The 16,086-nt window shown below is 35.4% G+C and overlaps 1 protein-coding gene across 2 annotated transcripts; it reads left to right on the top strand.

The window, feature by feature from the left end:
• Positions 1 to 1,124: 1,124 nt before the first annotated feature.
• LOC135636050 (cullin-4-like) lies at positions 1,125 to 16,046 on the top strand. Of its 2 annotated transcripts, XM_065147584.1 has the most exons (18): positions 1,125 to 1,660; positions 3,508 to 3,623; positions 3,715 to 4,061; positions 6,136 to 6,316; positions 6,420 to 6,542; positions 6,640 to 6,927; positions 9,999 to 10,124; positions 10,261 to 10,362; positions 10,470 to 10,523; positions 13,626 to 13,732; positions 13,848 to 13,908; positions 14,000 to 14,131; positions 14,218 to 14,355; positions 14,426 to 14,506; positions 14,578 to 14,658; positions 15,422 to 15,502; positions 15,578 to 15,699; positions 15,852 to 16,046. In XM_065147584.1, the coding sequence occupies exons 1-17, from the start codon at positions 1,264 to 1,266 to the stop codon at positions 15,689 to 15,691; spliced, it is 2,529 nt and encodes an 842-aa protein (XP_065003656.1). In that variant the 5' UTR covers positions 1,125 to 1,263; the 3' UTR covers positions 15,692 to 15,699; positions 15,852 to 16,046. The 2 variants fall into 2 exon arrangements, with proteins under 2 accessions (XP_065003656.1, XP_065003655.1); XM_065147583.1 differs by lacking the exon at positions 15,852 to 16,046 and having other exon boundaries at positions 15,578 to 15,798.
• Positions 16,047 to 16,086: the final 40 nt, after the last annotated feature.

Here is a 16,086-nt window from a genome sequence, read left to right as displayed (position 1 = left end):
GTGCACTTTTACATTTCTTTTTATAGCCTAATATATATATATATATAGTTCTTATTGTTCATGATACTTAATTGTGTTAATATAATCACATAGGATAAAATATAAAGCACATTTAAATTTAAAAGATCTCTACCCTAATGTTAATAAGTATATAAATGATCATTGTTTCCCCATAATTCTGACGAATCCAAGTCAAGTGTTCGATGAGGTGGTGACTATAGAGATTACAAAGAGAAGAAAATAAAATTATTCTTGGAACATGTTTATTAAGAATAAAATATAAAATAACTTTAATACGATAAATTAATTTTTTTAGTCACTTTCAGAGATAAGAATGTCTTAAATAAAACATAATCTAAGGAGTCTTGTACATTCCTATCTTTTCCAAGTTTAGAAATAACACATTTGCTACTCCTAAAATTAAAAATACTATATATATTATTAAAAATGTTCAAATATTGTACATCTCACAAATATATAAAATATTTTATAATCATGTTATAAAGTCAGGTTAATGATTATTAACTGTGGTTACATTAAACATATGAATACATCACTTATTACTTTCACTAATAACTAAAATTAAAAAAATACAATTCTTTAATTTATAATATAATATTTCTAAAGAGTATGGTATCAACATTATCTGGGGTTTCAACATCATTATAATCATGACCAACCAACAAAGATTAACTAAAAGTTTTTAGTTTGTTGTGTGTGTGTGTATATATATATATATATATAACATAATATGAAATTACAAATATTGGAGAGATATATAAGCAAATTTGTCTGATCTAAACAATAATTAATCCCGTGGATATCACCTACACCTACCATCTAAAAACGTGTCTTCACATCATCTGATGCATTTCCCTCCAGTTTTTAGTGGATCAGTTTCCTAATCCAATGGTTCTGATCGTCGGTTCCGGCCGTAGATGGCGGAACCCACTTATTCGGACGGCTGGATTTAAATGAATTGGAGTAACTGACATGGAGAGGATTCCAAGCCGAATGCGATTCCTCGAACCAAGATTGAGACCCAATTGGGCTAACTGGGTCCGAGACACGAACCCGGTCCAGCCCAAATCGTTTTTAAGTAAAATGGGATCGAGTCGATCTCGCTCCTCTCTCGCTCGCTCTCGCCTCCTCTGTGCCCTGCGTTCTCTTCCTCCTCTACCGAGACCCTTTCTCCCATCTCCGCCTTGATCTCCCCCAATTCCTATCGGCTTCGCCATGCGCTTCTCCGATTGAGGTCGATTGATGACTCATCACAAGCGGCCCTTCTCTATCAGCAGAAGCAGCGGCGGTGGAACCCCCAACAGCAACAGCGGTGCATCCGGCGGAGCCACCCATATCTCCCCAGAGTTATCCCCTGCCATGAAGAAGGCCAAGCCCCAGCTGGCTGCCACCTGCTCGTTGGAGAAGGAGAAGAACGGCCTCCACCCCCAACCCCACCACTCGAACACCACCGCGGCGGCGGCCGTGGCTGCGCAGTCCGGGGAGGAGGATGACGCGATGCTTGTTGACCAGGAGGAGCTGAAGCCTGGGGCTTCTGCCCCCGTCATGGTGACGGGTGTCGCTGCCAATTTGTCGAGGAAGAAGGCCACGCCGCCGCAGCCGTCGGTCAAGAAGCAGCTTGTCATCAAGTTGGTCAAAGGTACCGCTGTTGTGCAATTTTCCTCTGTTAAATTGCTTACCGGCTGGCGCGATATGCTTTTTTCTTGGTTTGTGTCCCTTGTGGTCATATCATTGTCAATAGTCTTTGGCACTGGTTCGTTGGATTCTTGATAATTCTATGCCGTTGATGGGTTCATTAATTGATAGATACCAATTTGTCATTGGAGTAATCACTGCTTCACCATTGTGACATGCAAAGAGGTAGGAGCAATGCAAGATTGCGTGGTTGATTTCTGAATTATAATCATTAGAGGATCATGCTGCTACCTTCATTACCCTCCATCCCACTTTATTTCTTTAGGAGAGTAAAGGAAAAAAGAAAATATCTCTACTGCCACTCCCTAATTTCAGGTTTTGGTTCACTAGAAACTTAAAAGTGACTCGAGACGAAATATACATTGCACACGTTGTGAGATTGCTTATGAGCTTCTGTGATGATAGGTTTTATCAAGGGAGATATGGTTTATGAATTTTCATTAGTTGTTATGAAATTTATCCTTGCTAAAACTTAGTTAATTTATTCTTTTTGAGAAAAATCTGCAGAATTAAGCTCTTCAGATATTCTTTTCGAGATGTAGCATCTTATCTAGGAATTGAACTATGATTAGCTACTTCCATAACATATACATTACAAAAAATCAATCAAAACTTTTTCCACATAGCATGTGATGAGGTGACAGATATTGCTTTTTGAGTTATTAAGAACAGGGTTATATTTTGCTACTTGTCCAAGGAGCATGGGGCCATTCTTCCAGACCTTCAAGTTTTATGTTCTTACTGAAATTGTTTAGTTAGTTGGACCTTGCCTGATGCTGCTAAGAAGTAATTATGGAAAAAAAATATCATGTATCTAAGGTATAGAAATAAAGAACATGTAGCTAAAATATATAAAAAAAGGATATCATGTTAAGGACATGTATAAAAAAAAAACACAGCCCACAAAAGGTGTTAGAGGCGTTCTTCTGCCTTAGTATTTATGTAATTATGTTTTATTTATTTATTTATATGTGTAGAATCTTGATATTGATTTTACTACTTAGAGAAGCAATATTTTCCTCTTAAAACTAAAGGTTATGGTTGGAGAAGTTACATATTATATGCATATATATGTAATACACATAAATACATTGTATATACATATGTAGTCTAGAACTATAGATGCCCTTGTAAGAACTAAGAAGCAAAAGTAATATATATATATATATATATATATATATATGTATATATATATGTATATATATGTATATATATATGTATATATATGTATATATATATGTATATATATGTATATATATATGTATATATATGTATATATATATGTATATATATGTATATATATATGTATATATATGTATATATATGTATATATATGTATATATATATGTATATATATGTATATATGTATATATATGTATATATGTATATATATATGTATATATATATGTATAATACATACATATATACATACATATATACATGTATACATATATACATACATATGTATACATATATATGGACTCTACTGACCGTCATCTTTGATTGTAACTCGTATATTTACTAGAAATTGGCTCTGTTTCATCAATGGTCAATGTGTTATATCCCATCAATCGTGCCAATACTGGTATACTGGCAGCAGTATTTATTAGGAAATTTATGGAGAAAAGAATATGCAAGTGAACTTATTAAATTACTTGTGATGTCATCTTTCAAGTATTTGCTTGCTTTTTCATGTCAGGTTTATAATCTCCTCCATAGAACATTGAAAAAGCTGATTTGGTTATTAATCAACATTAAGCAGTGACATGTTACTTGTTCTCTTGTTCCTAGGTAAACCTTCACTTCCGAAAAACTTTGAGGAGGATACATGGGCCACATTAAAGTCTGCCATTACTGCTATATTTTTGAAGCAACCAGATCCCTGTGACTCTGAAAAGCTCTATCAGGTGGTTTTTCTAATTAATTCTCGACCCTGGTGCCTCCATTTGTGATTTCTTTTGATGGATTGATGTGGGTAGTAATTCTTTTGGCTCACAGGCTGTCAGTGATCTTTGCCTGCACAAGATGGGAGGGAACCTTTACCAACGTATACAAAAGGAATGTGAAACACATATATCTTCGACGATGTCATCATTGGTTGGTCAGAGCCCTGATTTGGTGGTATTTCTGTCGTTGGTAGAGAAATGTTGGCAGGACTTCTGTGACCAGATGTTGACAATACGTGGCATAGCTTTAGTTCTCGATAGAACATATGTCAAACAAACACCAAACATTCACTCGCTGTGGGATATGGGATTGCAGCTGTTCAGGAAGCATCTTGCATTATCTCCAGAAGTAGAGCACAAAGTTGTTACTGGACTTTTGAGGCTAATTGAGAAGGAGAGGTGCGTTTCATGTTTTGATTCTTTAAATCATTATTTGTAGCTTTTTATCATAAGAAAATTTCATTTGTTTACTTTCTCTGAATTGTTTGAAATTTAATCCCACTTTGATTCTGTGGTTTGATTGTGTTGACATTGTGGTGACTGGTTTCTTCATATATCTGAGTTTGCCTGTTAGCTTTTACCAAGTGTAGCATCCAGCTATTTTTCATTAATAAGCATGACAACATGTTATCGCTATTCATGATATATCATCCATAAGATTGAAAGCCAGCAAAGAACTTCAAGCTAGAAATGGAAATGGCTCTTGTTTATAAACTTAGTGGTTCCTTTTTGTTGAATTTGGACTTTGTTTATGACCAGAGGTCTGGTTGCTCAACATCTTAATCTGCCTGCTGCACAATGTACGCATTCTATTGCCTTCAAGAGGGAACTCATTATAAAATACTAACTTCAATAATAGCATAAACATGGTATATGGTATAAAATATGGTGGCTTCATCATGTCCTGCATCTGGGATGCTTAAAAGATGTCTGGCTGCTTAAGAAAATACAATATCTTATTGTTTTTATGTTTTTTTTGTAGTGTACTCTGGTTTTGATCTTCATTGTCAGATGAGCAATGTGTGTTATTACTAGTCTTTTGTGGAATGTAGTGTGATAGTTGTGTATTGTGATCTTCATTGTCAGATTAGCAAAATGAGGAACTTAGAGCCTCTTTAGAAGGCCTTTTTTTTGTATTTTCTTCATTCATGAAGGAATGGTAAATAATTGGTTACAGAAAAGCTTTGGTAGAGCTTTCTTGTCTTGTGCATGATGCCTAGATGGGTGTAAGGCTCGTTCAAGAATGATCCTTCCATATAGGTATGAGTAGGGTAGTTCCTTTGTAGTCTCTTCTTAATTTTGACTCTTTTCTATTTGTCATTAATCTTTCATGCTAGCCATAACTTGTTGCATCATAACCCACTCAAAATCCTGCCAAAGGTGCTGCTACAGAACAGTGCCTTACTACAGTCATTTCGGAAAAAAAAAGTCACCAGTTATTTTCTCTAGGTTTTCACTTTTTGTTAGTATCTAGCTTCTTGATTTTTAAATTTTTGGCCATTAGATTAGTTTGCATCTCTTCTAATTAAAATTTCTACAACCATATTATACTTTATCACAATCTAAAGACAAGTGGATATCCCATTTAGCACACACTTCAATTCTTGAACTCTTGATTGTCTTTTTATCTGATAGATCTTAGTTCTCTCATGTCCTATTTCATAAGGTCAATATGAATATAGAGTAGTTGACATTGCATAACTGGTGGTTCATATTCGACCTACTTGTCATGTAACACAAAATTGAAAATTGCTTCTTTAACCAATCAAGGCATCTGTTTGAGCATTGCAAAGTAAAGGCTTGGTGAACGTGACATATATGATGTAACTGAATGTATATTATTGATCAAATGTATTATCCTAATGGGCATTTCAAGGTATAGAGCATAGAGTAGAGTGCAGGTTTTAGTCAACCTACTGGTGGTTTATAATTCATAATATGCGACATAGTTGTAATGCTTTAGTATTGTTTTTAAATACTTTACATACATTAGATTAAAATATCATAATACTTCCTTGATAGCTGTGCTGCATACATAGCCCTTCCCCAGACCTGCATTGGTGGGAGCCTTGGGCACTGGGTACTTTCTTGATAGTTGTTGCTATCTCAAATTGTGAACTTTGACATGATATCAGGAATTCAGACATCACACATGTAAGATGGTTATTACAATAGTGGTTGAAACGTAATACCCTAATGTTTTCTGGCACAACCATGCCTAATATCGTGGTACATGTGCTTCACGTGTTCCTGTTGGCCATCATTGGCCAACAATATAGAAAAGGGTGTCAGTGTTCTCTCTCGTATGGCAGACACTTCGTGCTAGTATAATCCTAGCATGGACTGAAATACAAAACAGTGCTTTTTATGCGCATGGGAAGCCCAAGGTATATTAAATAAGATTTGTTTGTCATGCTAAATATGTGGATTTACACATAATATTGTTCTTTTCATTTAAAACTATTTCTTGCAGACAAGGTGAAGCCATTGATAGGACTGTCCTAAGCCATCTTTTAAAGATGTTTACAGCACTTGGAATTTATACAGAGAGCTTTGAGAAACCCTTTCTTGTATGCACTTCTGAGTTTTATGCTGCTGAAGGTGTGAAATATATGCAGCAGTCAGATGTTCCAGATTATCTGAGGCATGTGGAGGTGAGATCCATCTTGGCTGTATTTCGCTTCTTTGTACTCTTTACTTAGTTTGCTTGTCTGAAATTTTCGATGTTCTCAATATCTCTTTGGCACAAACTTGCAGTCAAGATTACATGAAGAGCATGAAAGATGCTTGCTATACTTAGATGCAAGTACGAGGAAACCACTTGTAGCAACTGCAGAAAAGCAACTTCTTGAGCGCCATACTTCTGCAATTCTTGACAAGGTGAGTTTGTTCATACTTATGCTTGATTAACGTTGAAAGTCTTGTTTGCCAATCTCACAATCAGTTCTGATTGTATTGTTCTGATCTCGTTGACCAGGGATTCACAATGCTTATGGAAGCGAATCGTGTTGATGACCTTCAAAGAATGTATACCCTTTTTCAGAGGGTTGATGCTCTTGAGTTAATAAGGCAAGCTCTTAGCTCATACATCCGGGGAACTGGGCAAGTAATTATCATGGATGAAGAGAAGGACAAAGATCTGGTTCCTTATCTCCTAGAGTTTAAAGCATCTCTTGATAAGATATGGGAAGAAAGTTTCTTCAGAAATGAAGCTTTCTCAAATACCATAAAGGATTCATTCGAGCATCTCATTAATCTTCGTCAGGTAAATGCTATGTTTTCTGGCATGATTGCCATGTGTTTGTGCTTTGTATTCTAGAATTATTTACCTTGAAGGCATGAAAACTTATCAGTTAGACTATGACATTTGCATATTCTTGAATATCCTGACCACTGTTGTCGATCTTGAAGAACAAAAATCGGGCTGTGTAGTAAAATATATTAATTTGACTTTTTTTTTCCTTTGTTCATCACTTTCTTTGTAGTATAACAAGGTATAGATATAACAGGAGGACAGTACTGCATAACATGCAGATTGGTGTAAGTGCCTTGTAGTTAGTTTTTCTAGACAAGTTCTAGTAACAATATAGATTTGAGATGCCTTAGTAGTTCAACAGTTAAGGCAAGAAAATTTAATAGTATTGAAACACCAGACGAAGTAAAGAAACAGAAATAATATATGGTGGTTCAGCTGCTCAGCAGTTCTGCAGCATTCAGCTTGTCCTTGAGTTTGATCGGTTGTTCGTGGTGGTTTCAAACATGAATGTGGGCCTATATGCTGGATCATCCTACAGCATATTCCCCAAATTGATGTGTGATGGGCAATGAGTATCATGTCATCTGGGAGCATTTATAGTTTACCAATTATTCATTTTCATTCTATCTTCTCATGATTACTAAACCATGACAATGTGGTAAATTTGCTTATTTAAATGCAAACTTATAAATAACATATCCTCTACATCTACTGTCAGTGACTGGTTTGCATAACTTGCCTTTACACAATTTTGTTTTAATGCATTCTTCCTTGGTCTCCCACATACTTTGGAGTTTGGAGCATGATTGTCCCCCACTTTCCTTTTGGTGCCATTGGTCTTCTGGTCATTACTTTCCCGTTTCAAGTCATGGGATCTGAAGTATTAAGTTAAGACGATTGTAACTCCTGATTCAAGTTACTAACCCCATGCTGTCCATAATTAAGAGTGCTTACCATTCTTGAATTGTTACTCCTGATTCAAGTTACTAGCACCATGCTGTCCATAATCAAGAGTGCTTACCATTCTTGAATTGTAAAAGCTGCTTTATGTTAGACATGGCATTGGACACCAGAATGTTGTGGTTATTTCTGTTCTATTAACTAAGTAGCGTGTAATGGGAGCTTCCCAAGAGAATGTATATGTGAGATGAGTTTTCAGGTTTAGCTAATATTTCATCATTAATATGATCAATAAACATTTTCTTGAGATCACGATACTTTTTTCATCCCATCATTTACTGTCTCCTAACTTGAAGTTCACAACAATGCCTCAAGTTTGTTCAACCTTCTTCATTGTGGAGAAGCTACCCAATTCACTTTGTGATATATGAATAAGCAAAGACTTGGTTGAATGAATAGGATGAAGGCTTTTTTGGTGATGGTGATTGCATTTTATGTGGATTTCAAGTCCAAGCTGAGTAAAGTTTGTCTAAAGTTTTTAGTGATTGTTACTATTTTGTATGGCTTTGATGCTTATGAACTTAAGTATGGCTTGCGATAGGGAAGTTATTAATCAGTAGGAATCAAATTTTAATGAGTTTGAGTTACTCTGTATGACTGCACACATTGACCTCTATAGACTCTGCTTTGGCAAGAGCCTCATGCATTGGCCCACCTGTTTTTATGCTTCATAAAAACAATCTTCATAGCGAATTTTGCTTATTTAAAACTTTTTGGCTTCGTAAGATCTGGTTCAAGGTGGTGACATTGCTGAAGAGAGTGGTCGATATAAGTTTTATATGTTAGTTTATTAAGGTATAGATGCCCTTTCTGATAACATCACTGTGAATAACCTTTGTCCTTTTCTCTCTTCGATGTACTGCTCTCCTATATCCTCCATCCTGCGACTTGTCTCATTGCTTCTCTAGCCTCTATAATATGCTTCAGTGGCTATTACCATAAGTAAACTCTGCACTCTGCAGTAAGTTTTGATTGTCTTGTGTTCTTTTAATCCGATTAACTGACTGTTACATATTTCCTTATCTTTTATCATTGTTATTCCAATACCTGATGTCAATCTTGTGGCAGGCTCTGGTAGTAAAGTTAAGATGCACATGCTACTCATTGGTATGTCAAAGAAATAAGGGTTGATTAGCATTAAGAAAAGTGTAGTCCTCTGGTAGAGAGTCTTCACAAAAATAAGTATATTATTATAATCCCAGATTTAGAAGAAGAAGTGGAAATACGAGGATAGAAAGGAGAATAGTAAAAAGGAAAAAAAATGCAACCACAACTCCAGGTGAAACTACATTTCTTTCTTCTTATATATCTCCCTTTGTCCTTTCTAGTAACTTATTAAGGAAACAGTAGATCTATTTCATAGTTTATAACTACCTTTTGTCCTTTTGCACATGCAACTTCTTAACAAGTCCTCATTTAATTAGGACCAAGAGTCATCCTTCATCATTTTACCTCTTATCCAACTTTGTGTAAGTCAATTGGGATATAACTAGGTAATTCCCTTATCTCATCCCTATTAGTTAAGGCCCTTAATCCTAATTTTAAAAGGAGGGTGGTAGGTTATGGAAATTATCAAAATTTTAAATACTGGTTGGACTGGTACATACTGATCGATATTTACTTGTTTGACTAAGAATAAGATGGAGCATATGGTCTAGTATTGTTCGGTATTCTTTTTCAATTTTTTAGTGATATCAAATGGTACAGGTCAGTGGCCTGTATCAGACTGATTTGAAACATTGGATTTTCAGCCACGTCCTCCTTGTAAAATTTAGAATTCGTAACAGTTTAAAGAATGACAATCAATTGTTCTCTGAAGTCTGAACTACCTAACACAAATCTGAAAAAAAACCTAAATCAGTCCTAATTGATTTTGTGATTGAGAATATATCTGAAAAAGAACTCAATTATTTTTTTCCATATTTATTTTAATCTAGTAACGGTCTGCATTTGAAAAGCTCCAATCTTTTAGGCGTCTTTTATGCACCATTTACATTAGTGTTTATTGGCAATATCTTTTTTCCTCTCTTTTGGGACTTAATTGGATATTGCCTTGCGATACTCTGTCCAGACTATTTCTTGATGTAGATTAATTATATAATTTCATTCTCATAATACAGAATAGGCCAGCTGAATTGATTGCCAAGTATGTGGACGAGAAGCTTCGTGCTGGCAACAAGGGTACATCTGAGGAAGAGTTGGAGAGTATACTTGACAGAGTTTTGGTGTTATTCAGATTCATACAAGTAAGTTTTGCATGTCTACTGGGAAATGCTCTGCTTCTTTGGTTCTTGCTAGTTGTCCTGTGCTTAAGGAAGTATGGGTTAGAGAATTTTTAAAGATGTTTCATTGCGAGCATTCTTCTTTCTCATATTGATTCAGGGAAAAGATGTCTTCGAGGCCTTTTACAAGAAAGATCTTGCAAAAAGGTTATTGTTGGGAAAGAGTGCATCGATAGATGCTGAGAAATCAATGATCACAAAGGTAAACAGGAATATTGCTAAGCTTTCTGCGAGACTTCAATTAAAGATATATATATATATATATATATATATATTGTTTATCTAAGCAACAATTTCTTGCCTTTTCAGTTGAAAACTGAGTGTGGGAGTCAATTTACAAATAAACTCGAGGGAATGTTCAAGGTGCACGATTACTTGTACAGTTTAATTGTTTAGTGAATCTAATTGTTTCGGAAGCTATAAATCATTAAATTTCTTTCTATATTTAATGCATTGTAATTAATAAATAAAAAAACAATGCAGTTTGTACTACTGTTTTAAATTATAATTTTCCTTTCTCATTTGTAATCCTAAAATTTCTGTCTGCTGTAAGTACAACCTAGTTCTCTTTAATAAAATTGAAGTATGGTAGTCGGTAACTACCAATTTATTTTAAATTATAGATCCCCTTTTTACAATTGTGACCATATGACTTGTTTTGTAGCAATGATGAAGGATCTTAAGACGTACTTTCTGTGAATCTATTTTCATATTATTTCAAGTATTAGAAGTAACTTGCATCTGTGAGCAAACTCCAATTATAAAATTGTTATGCAGGCTTCAGCTTACTTAAAGTTCTAATCAAAGCAACAGAAAAATAGGTTTTTAGTCAGATTTGCATCTAAGATTGTATTCTTATGAATTTGACTTAGATGTTCTGCTTTTTCTGTTCATATTTCAAATAATTGATATTTATTTTCAAATGCTGCATAACCATTAACTCTTGAACAGTTCCTAGTCCTTGAATTTTCCATCATTTATTTGGTATTTGTTCAAAGATTCTAATTTCAGTTTACTTAATGCGTACCACATGATACTAGGTCATGGTAGCATGACATGATACAACGGTTTATTCCTGTGATGGCTGTACTGATTTGATAGGCAATGCTTGTGCTTTAATTCACTAGCCAAAGGGCTTGACGTGTGATCTGTGGTAGACAGGTATGGTACCTATAGTTGGTTAATGTTTGTATTGTATTAGCCTGTTACTATCTTGGGTCTGCCACATGATACCAGGATGTGATTTGAGGAAATCCAGATAAAATTGGTTGTCCATGGTGTTTTTCATGGTGAAAAGGGTCATATACATGTTTGCTTAATTTGGACTATTTAGACATCTTTTCCATCTGTTTAAGAGTCTGAACAAGTTTTATTGGGACTATAAATGTCGAAATAGTTCTAAGCACTAGGGATGAGCATTAGCAGCATTCCATTTGATTCTGTGGATTAATCCTTATTTAGCTTGCTAAAATGTAAGCAGCTACAGAAGCCAAGGGGTAAAAGTTATGGGATCCGATCAGGAGAGAGGCTCTTGACTTGTGTTTTTTTAATTTTATAAAATTTAACTTGTATTATAGGTTTGAGTATCACTTTTGGTGTAATTATTGATTTATGAATGAGATGAATTAGTTTGGAAAGTAAAATGATTCTTGATAACCGAGAAAATGTTAGCTGTTGAAACACCAAAGAGGCACCCCTTTTAACTAGTCTCCTGCCATTGTGAGTTCTAAGTGTAGTCAATGTATGTACTCTTACCCTTGCTAGCAAAAAGGTATTTGACACCCAGGGAGCCAAGGAACAACCTTATCCAGGCACCAAGATCGCCAGCTAATGATAATTCCTTTCTCTTTTCTTCCATGAAAATCATGTTGCTACTCACCCATTATGTGCTGTCCTTTCACAAGTATTCATGCTGGACATGGCTTTGGCAACTTTTGTTGAGATATCAAGTGCATCCTTGCTCGTCTATTACTTGCATGCAGCCCTATCCTATGAAACGAATTAATAAACTACCAGCACCCACTGGCACCATCACTTATCAGCTGACATACTATTGTCACAAGGTTTCATGCATTTTTAAGGGTACTCATCCAGGAGCACTTTATGAATTGTCAGACTTTGCATACTGTTATGCTGACTATTATATTACTGAATGTTCCATGTTGGCAGCACCAGAATCCTTATCAAGTAGTTCCAGTCTATTTTTTGGGAGTATCCTAGTTTAAGGAGTTAGGTTAATTGGCTGCTGGAAAGTTCCATGCGAGCTTATTGAGTTATCGTGACACTTGATGCAGCATTATGTGCCAAACTTACTTGTTGAGCTGTTGTGCAACTCAACAGAATTGTGTTAGAACGACACTACAAGTAAAATAAAAGGGGGATGTGAGGAGCGTGAAACTCATCAATTTGAAGTTCAGATTAGTAGTGACTGGGCTGCTATCTCTTCGCCACCAGTCATTGTTCATTGGCTGCAGATGTCAAGTTGCTTATGAGATATAGGAGGGCATTGGCTGCAGAACAAGTTTCAGATGCAGCCCTTAAGAATCAGTTTGATCCTATTTGAAATGTAAACATTCAGGTTGCTTTAATGTTTATATCGTTTGAACCAAGGAATCAAATACCGTTTACTGATAATTCTGTCATAATCTAATTGAATTGGAAATGGTATAGCCAATGATTTAAATATTGGTCCAATGGTGATATTGGAACTTATCAGATGGAACCTGTCATACCCCCAATGATGCCAATATACTGAATGGTATGTCAACCTCGTATGGGCTTGTGCAAAGTGACACATGGTATGTGTGCATGGACCTTTATGACATCTCACAATTTTACATTGATAGCCAGCATGTCTCTTATGTAATTATCATCCTTTTGTTAAAATTTATATCTACCATTTAACTTCATATAATGTTTGGTTTAAACAACCATGATTCTGTAAGGTTTATGCTCCATATTGATTTCAGCATATACCTGCCATCCTAAACATATCGACTGAGTCCAGACGCTTTGTATTAAAAAATAATCAAGCTCATGAACTATGCTCCCCCCACTCCAAAGAAGAATAAAGGAACAGGATGGAAGGGTCAACTAGAAATGAATAGAAAAAAGAAACCCATCCAAATGATGGTGACAATTTGAGCTCAGTGACAATCCGAAATGTTGGTTAATATATGGTAGTGGTTCAATCCATGGATTATTTCAGTAGATATTTTCCTTTACAAGGATTCGATTTACTCTTAAAAGAAAATTGGTACCTTCCATAATTTTTTATTATACATGATTATTGCAATTGGTCACCCCTTTTATCAATTTTTTTTTTTTGTCCCACAAGATGTGCAAGGCCTCTGACAAATTGCTCATAAAGTAATTATCAGCTATTGAGTTTTTGATTCATTATGACAATTTCTATCACTTTCTTTTGGGATTACAAGTAATTGTTTCATGCTGATATTTACTCAGGATATTGAGTTATCGAAAGAAATAAATGACTCCTTTAAACAATCATCCCAAGCGAGGACAAAACTTCCAACTGGCATCGAAATGAGTGTTCATGTTTTGACAACCGGGTGGGTGTTGCCTGTTTGTTTTATTTCAATCAAATCATTTAGGCCTTTTTAATGATGCTGTGGGCGAGTTAGCAGTGCTGTTTAATGCCAACTTTCCTGCTTCTGGTGCTTTCAGGTATTGGCCAACGTATCCTCCTATGGATGTCCGACTTCCTCATGAATTGAATGTTTATCAGGTTTGATCATGATAATCTGTGCAATAAAATTCTATTTACACTCGATTTTCTATTGTATGTAATATCCTGCCTTCTATTTACATCACAATAGGATATATTCAAAGAGTTCTATTTGAGTAAGTACCACGGGAGGCGTTTAATGTGGCAAAATTCATTAGGTCATTGTGTTCTAAAAGCTGAATTTCCAAAAGGCAAAAAGGAATTATCGGTATCACTATTTCAGGTGGGTCTTCTGATCTTTGGTTAATGCTAGTATTGATCCAAGTTAACATTCATCTAAGGATATTTTGGGATTTTTCATGTGTTCAGACTGTTGTTCTAATGCTTTTCAACGATACTCAAAAGCTTAGCTTCCAAGACATTAAGGACTCCACTGGCATTGATGATAAAGAGCTGAGGAGGACTTTGCAGTCACTTGCATGTGGCAAAGTTCGAGTTTTACAGAAGGTAAATCCTGGCTTCAAGCATATATTCCTTGTTGTCCATCTATTTATTCCAAATGTTCTTTCTTCTGCAGATCCCAAAAGGAAGAGAGATAGAAGATGATGACTCTTTTGTATTCAATGAAGAATTCAGTGCTCCTCTGTATCGCCTTAAGGTAAATTTCCTCCATTGTGAAATCAAATCAATTTTTGGTTTCAACTGGTAGAGCTAAATGTGTTTTTCCAGGTCAATGCAATCCAGATGAAGGAAACAGTGGAGGAAAACACAAGCACGACTGAAAGAGTATTCCAGGATCGTCAGTATCAGGTCTGTTTCATAAGCAGATTGCTAACTACTCAACCCATTCCTAACCAAATGACTGAATGAAGATTTTAATTCCCTGAGCAAACTGAGTGTTATTTGTTTATCGGTAGTAGTAATGCAATTGTCTTGATAAAAATTATCACAAATCCAGAGATCATATGTATGCTTGTTAAAAATTATCAGTAATTGGGTGAGACAATTGTATAACTGAAGGTGTTGTACTTCAGTAATTTGCAGTCATAGGAGTATAAATGAGAATGAATGCATTATACAGCATGAAGACATAGAGAATGGTACATAAAAAGGGTAAAATAGCATAGCCAATAGTATACGCACAAGAGAATTTGTGGAACTATTGTAGTTTGCAGTGGCATTGACTTTTTATTACGGCTAAAATATATTTCCTTACTACTTGCTATATTTACGTGGTAAGTGTTTTATGAGAGTTGTGTTCAAGTGAATGTCCCTTTTTTAGCATTATACTATGATACAATGACATTAGTGATGTAGCTGGACATAGGTGGATCTTTAATGTCGAATTAGCAATGAAAAATATATAGATCAAGTATGAATAATTAACATATTAAATGCCAATGGATTCCTTATACTGAACTTGAATGCCGGACTATTCTTGCATTTCTTGATTTGATCTTGTTAACTGAATGCCTCATTTACCCATGAATTGGTAGGTAGGCTTCTAGAAAGATAGACCGAGATTTTCTTCCAATTTGCTATATTCCTTGATGTTGCCACCTTTTCATCACAGGTTGATGCGGCTATTGTTCGTATCATGAAGACAAGGAAAGTACTTAGCCACACACTCTTAATTACTGAACTCTTTCAGCAGGTATCATGCCATCTAGTCTGCATTCTTTTCTTGTTACTTGTTTAATTTTCTAATCGTTCTGCATGATTCTTGTAGCTTAAATTTCCGATAAAGCCTGCGGACCTGAAGAAAAGGATAGAGAGCCTCATCGATAGGGAATACTTGGAGAGGGACAAGAACAACCCCCAGATCTACAACTATCTAGCATGATTTATATGGTAGTCATTTCCCAAAACATCAACCTTGTACAGGGGACTGTAACTTCTTTTTGTCAACAATGGTTTCTTACTACAAAAAATATCACGCTTCATTTCTTCTGCTTTAGAATCTATCATGATGTTTCCATGATAACTAGGTGTCCCGTTTGCAGTGTCCTACATGAATGGACTACCATCAAGGATCAGCCCTATGGCTATTTTACTTGTTCCCCTGGATGCCAGAGATGTTGCTACTGGCTCCCGCAGGAGTACCAGAAGATGAAATCCACTCAGATGTTAGAATACATAGTGATAACAGAATTAGTTATAGTATATTTTTATTCAAAGAGCATGTTTGATTCTATCAATCATGGAAGTGAGGCTGGCCAATTTAAGTTTCTGGCAATA

The sequence above is a fragment of the Musa acuminata genome, chromosome BXJ3-4 (assembly GCF_036884655.1).
Source record: "Musa acuminata AAA Group cultivar baxijiao chromosome BXJ3-4, Cavendish_Baxijiao_AAA, whole genome shotgun sequence".
NCBI lineage: Eukaryota > Viridiplantae > Streptophyta > Magnoliopsida > Zingiberales > Musaceae > Musa > Musa acuminata.
Note: the sequence above shows the minus strand (reverse complement) of the source record. Positions and strands in the feature narration are given on the sequence as shown.

What these genes read in the sequence shown, in the direction of transcription:
- LOC135636050 (XM_065147584.1), top strand. Translation starts at nt 1,264, where the DNA reads ATGACTCATCACAAGCGGCCCTTCTCTATCAGCAGAAGCAGCGGCGGT. An exon ending in AGGCTAATTGAGAAGGAGAG is followed by an intron (nt 4,062 to 6,135) that starts GTGCGTTTCATG and finishes TATTTCTTGCAG; the next exon opens with ACAAGGTGAAGCCATTGATA. An exon ending in TGTTATTCAGATTCATACAA is followed by an intron (nt 10,125 to 10,260) that starts GTAAGTTTTGCA and finishes ATATTGATTCAG; the next exon opens with GGAAAAGATGTCTTCGAGGC.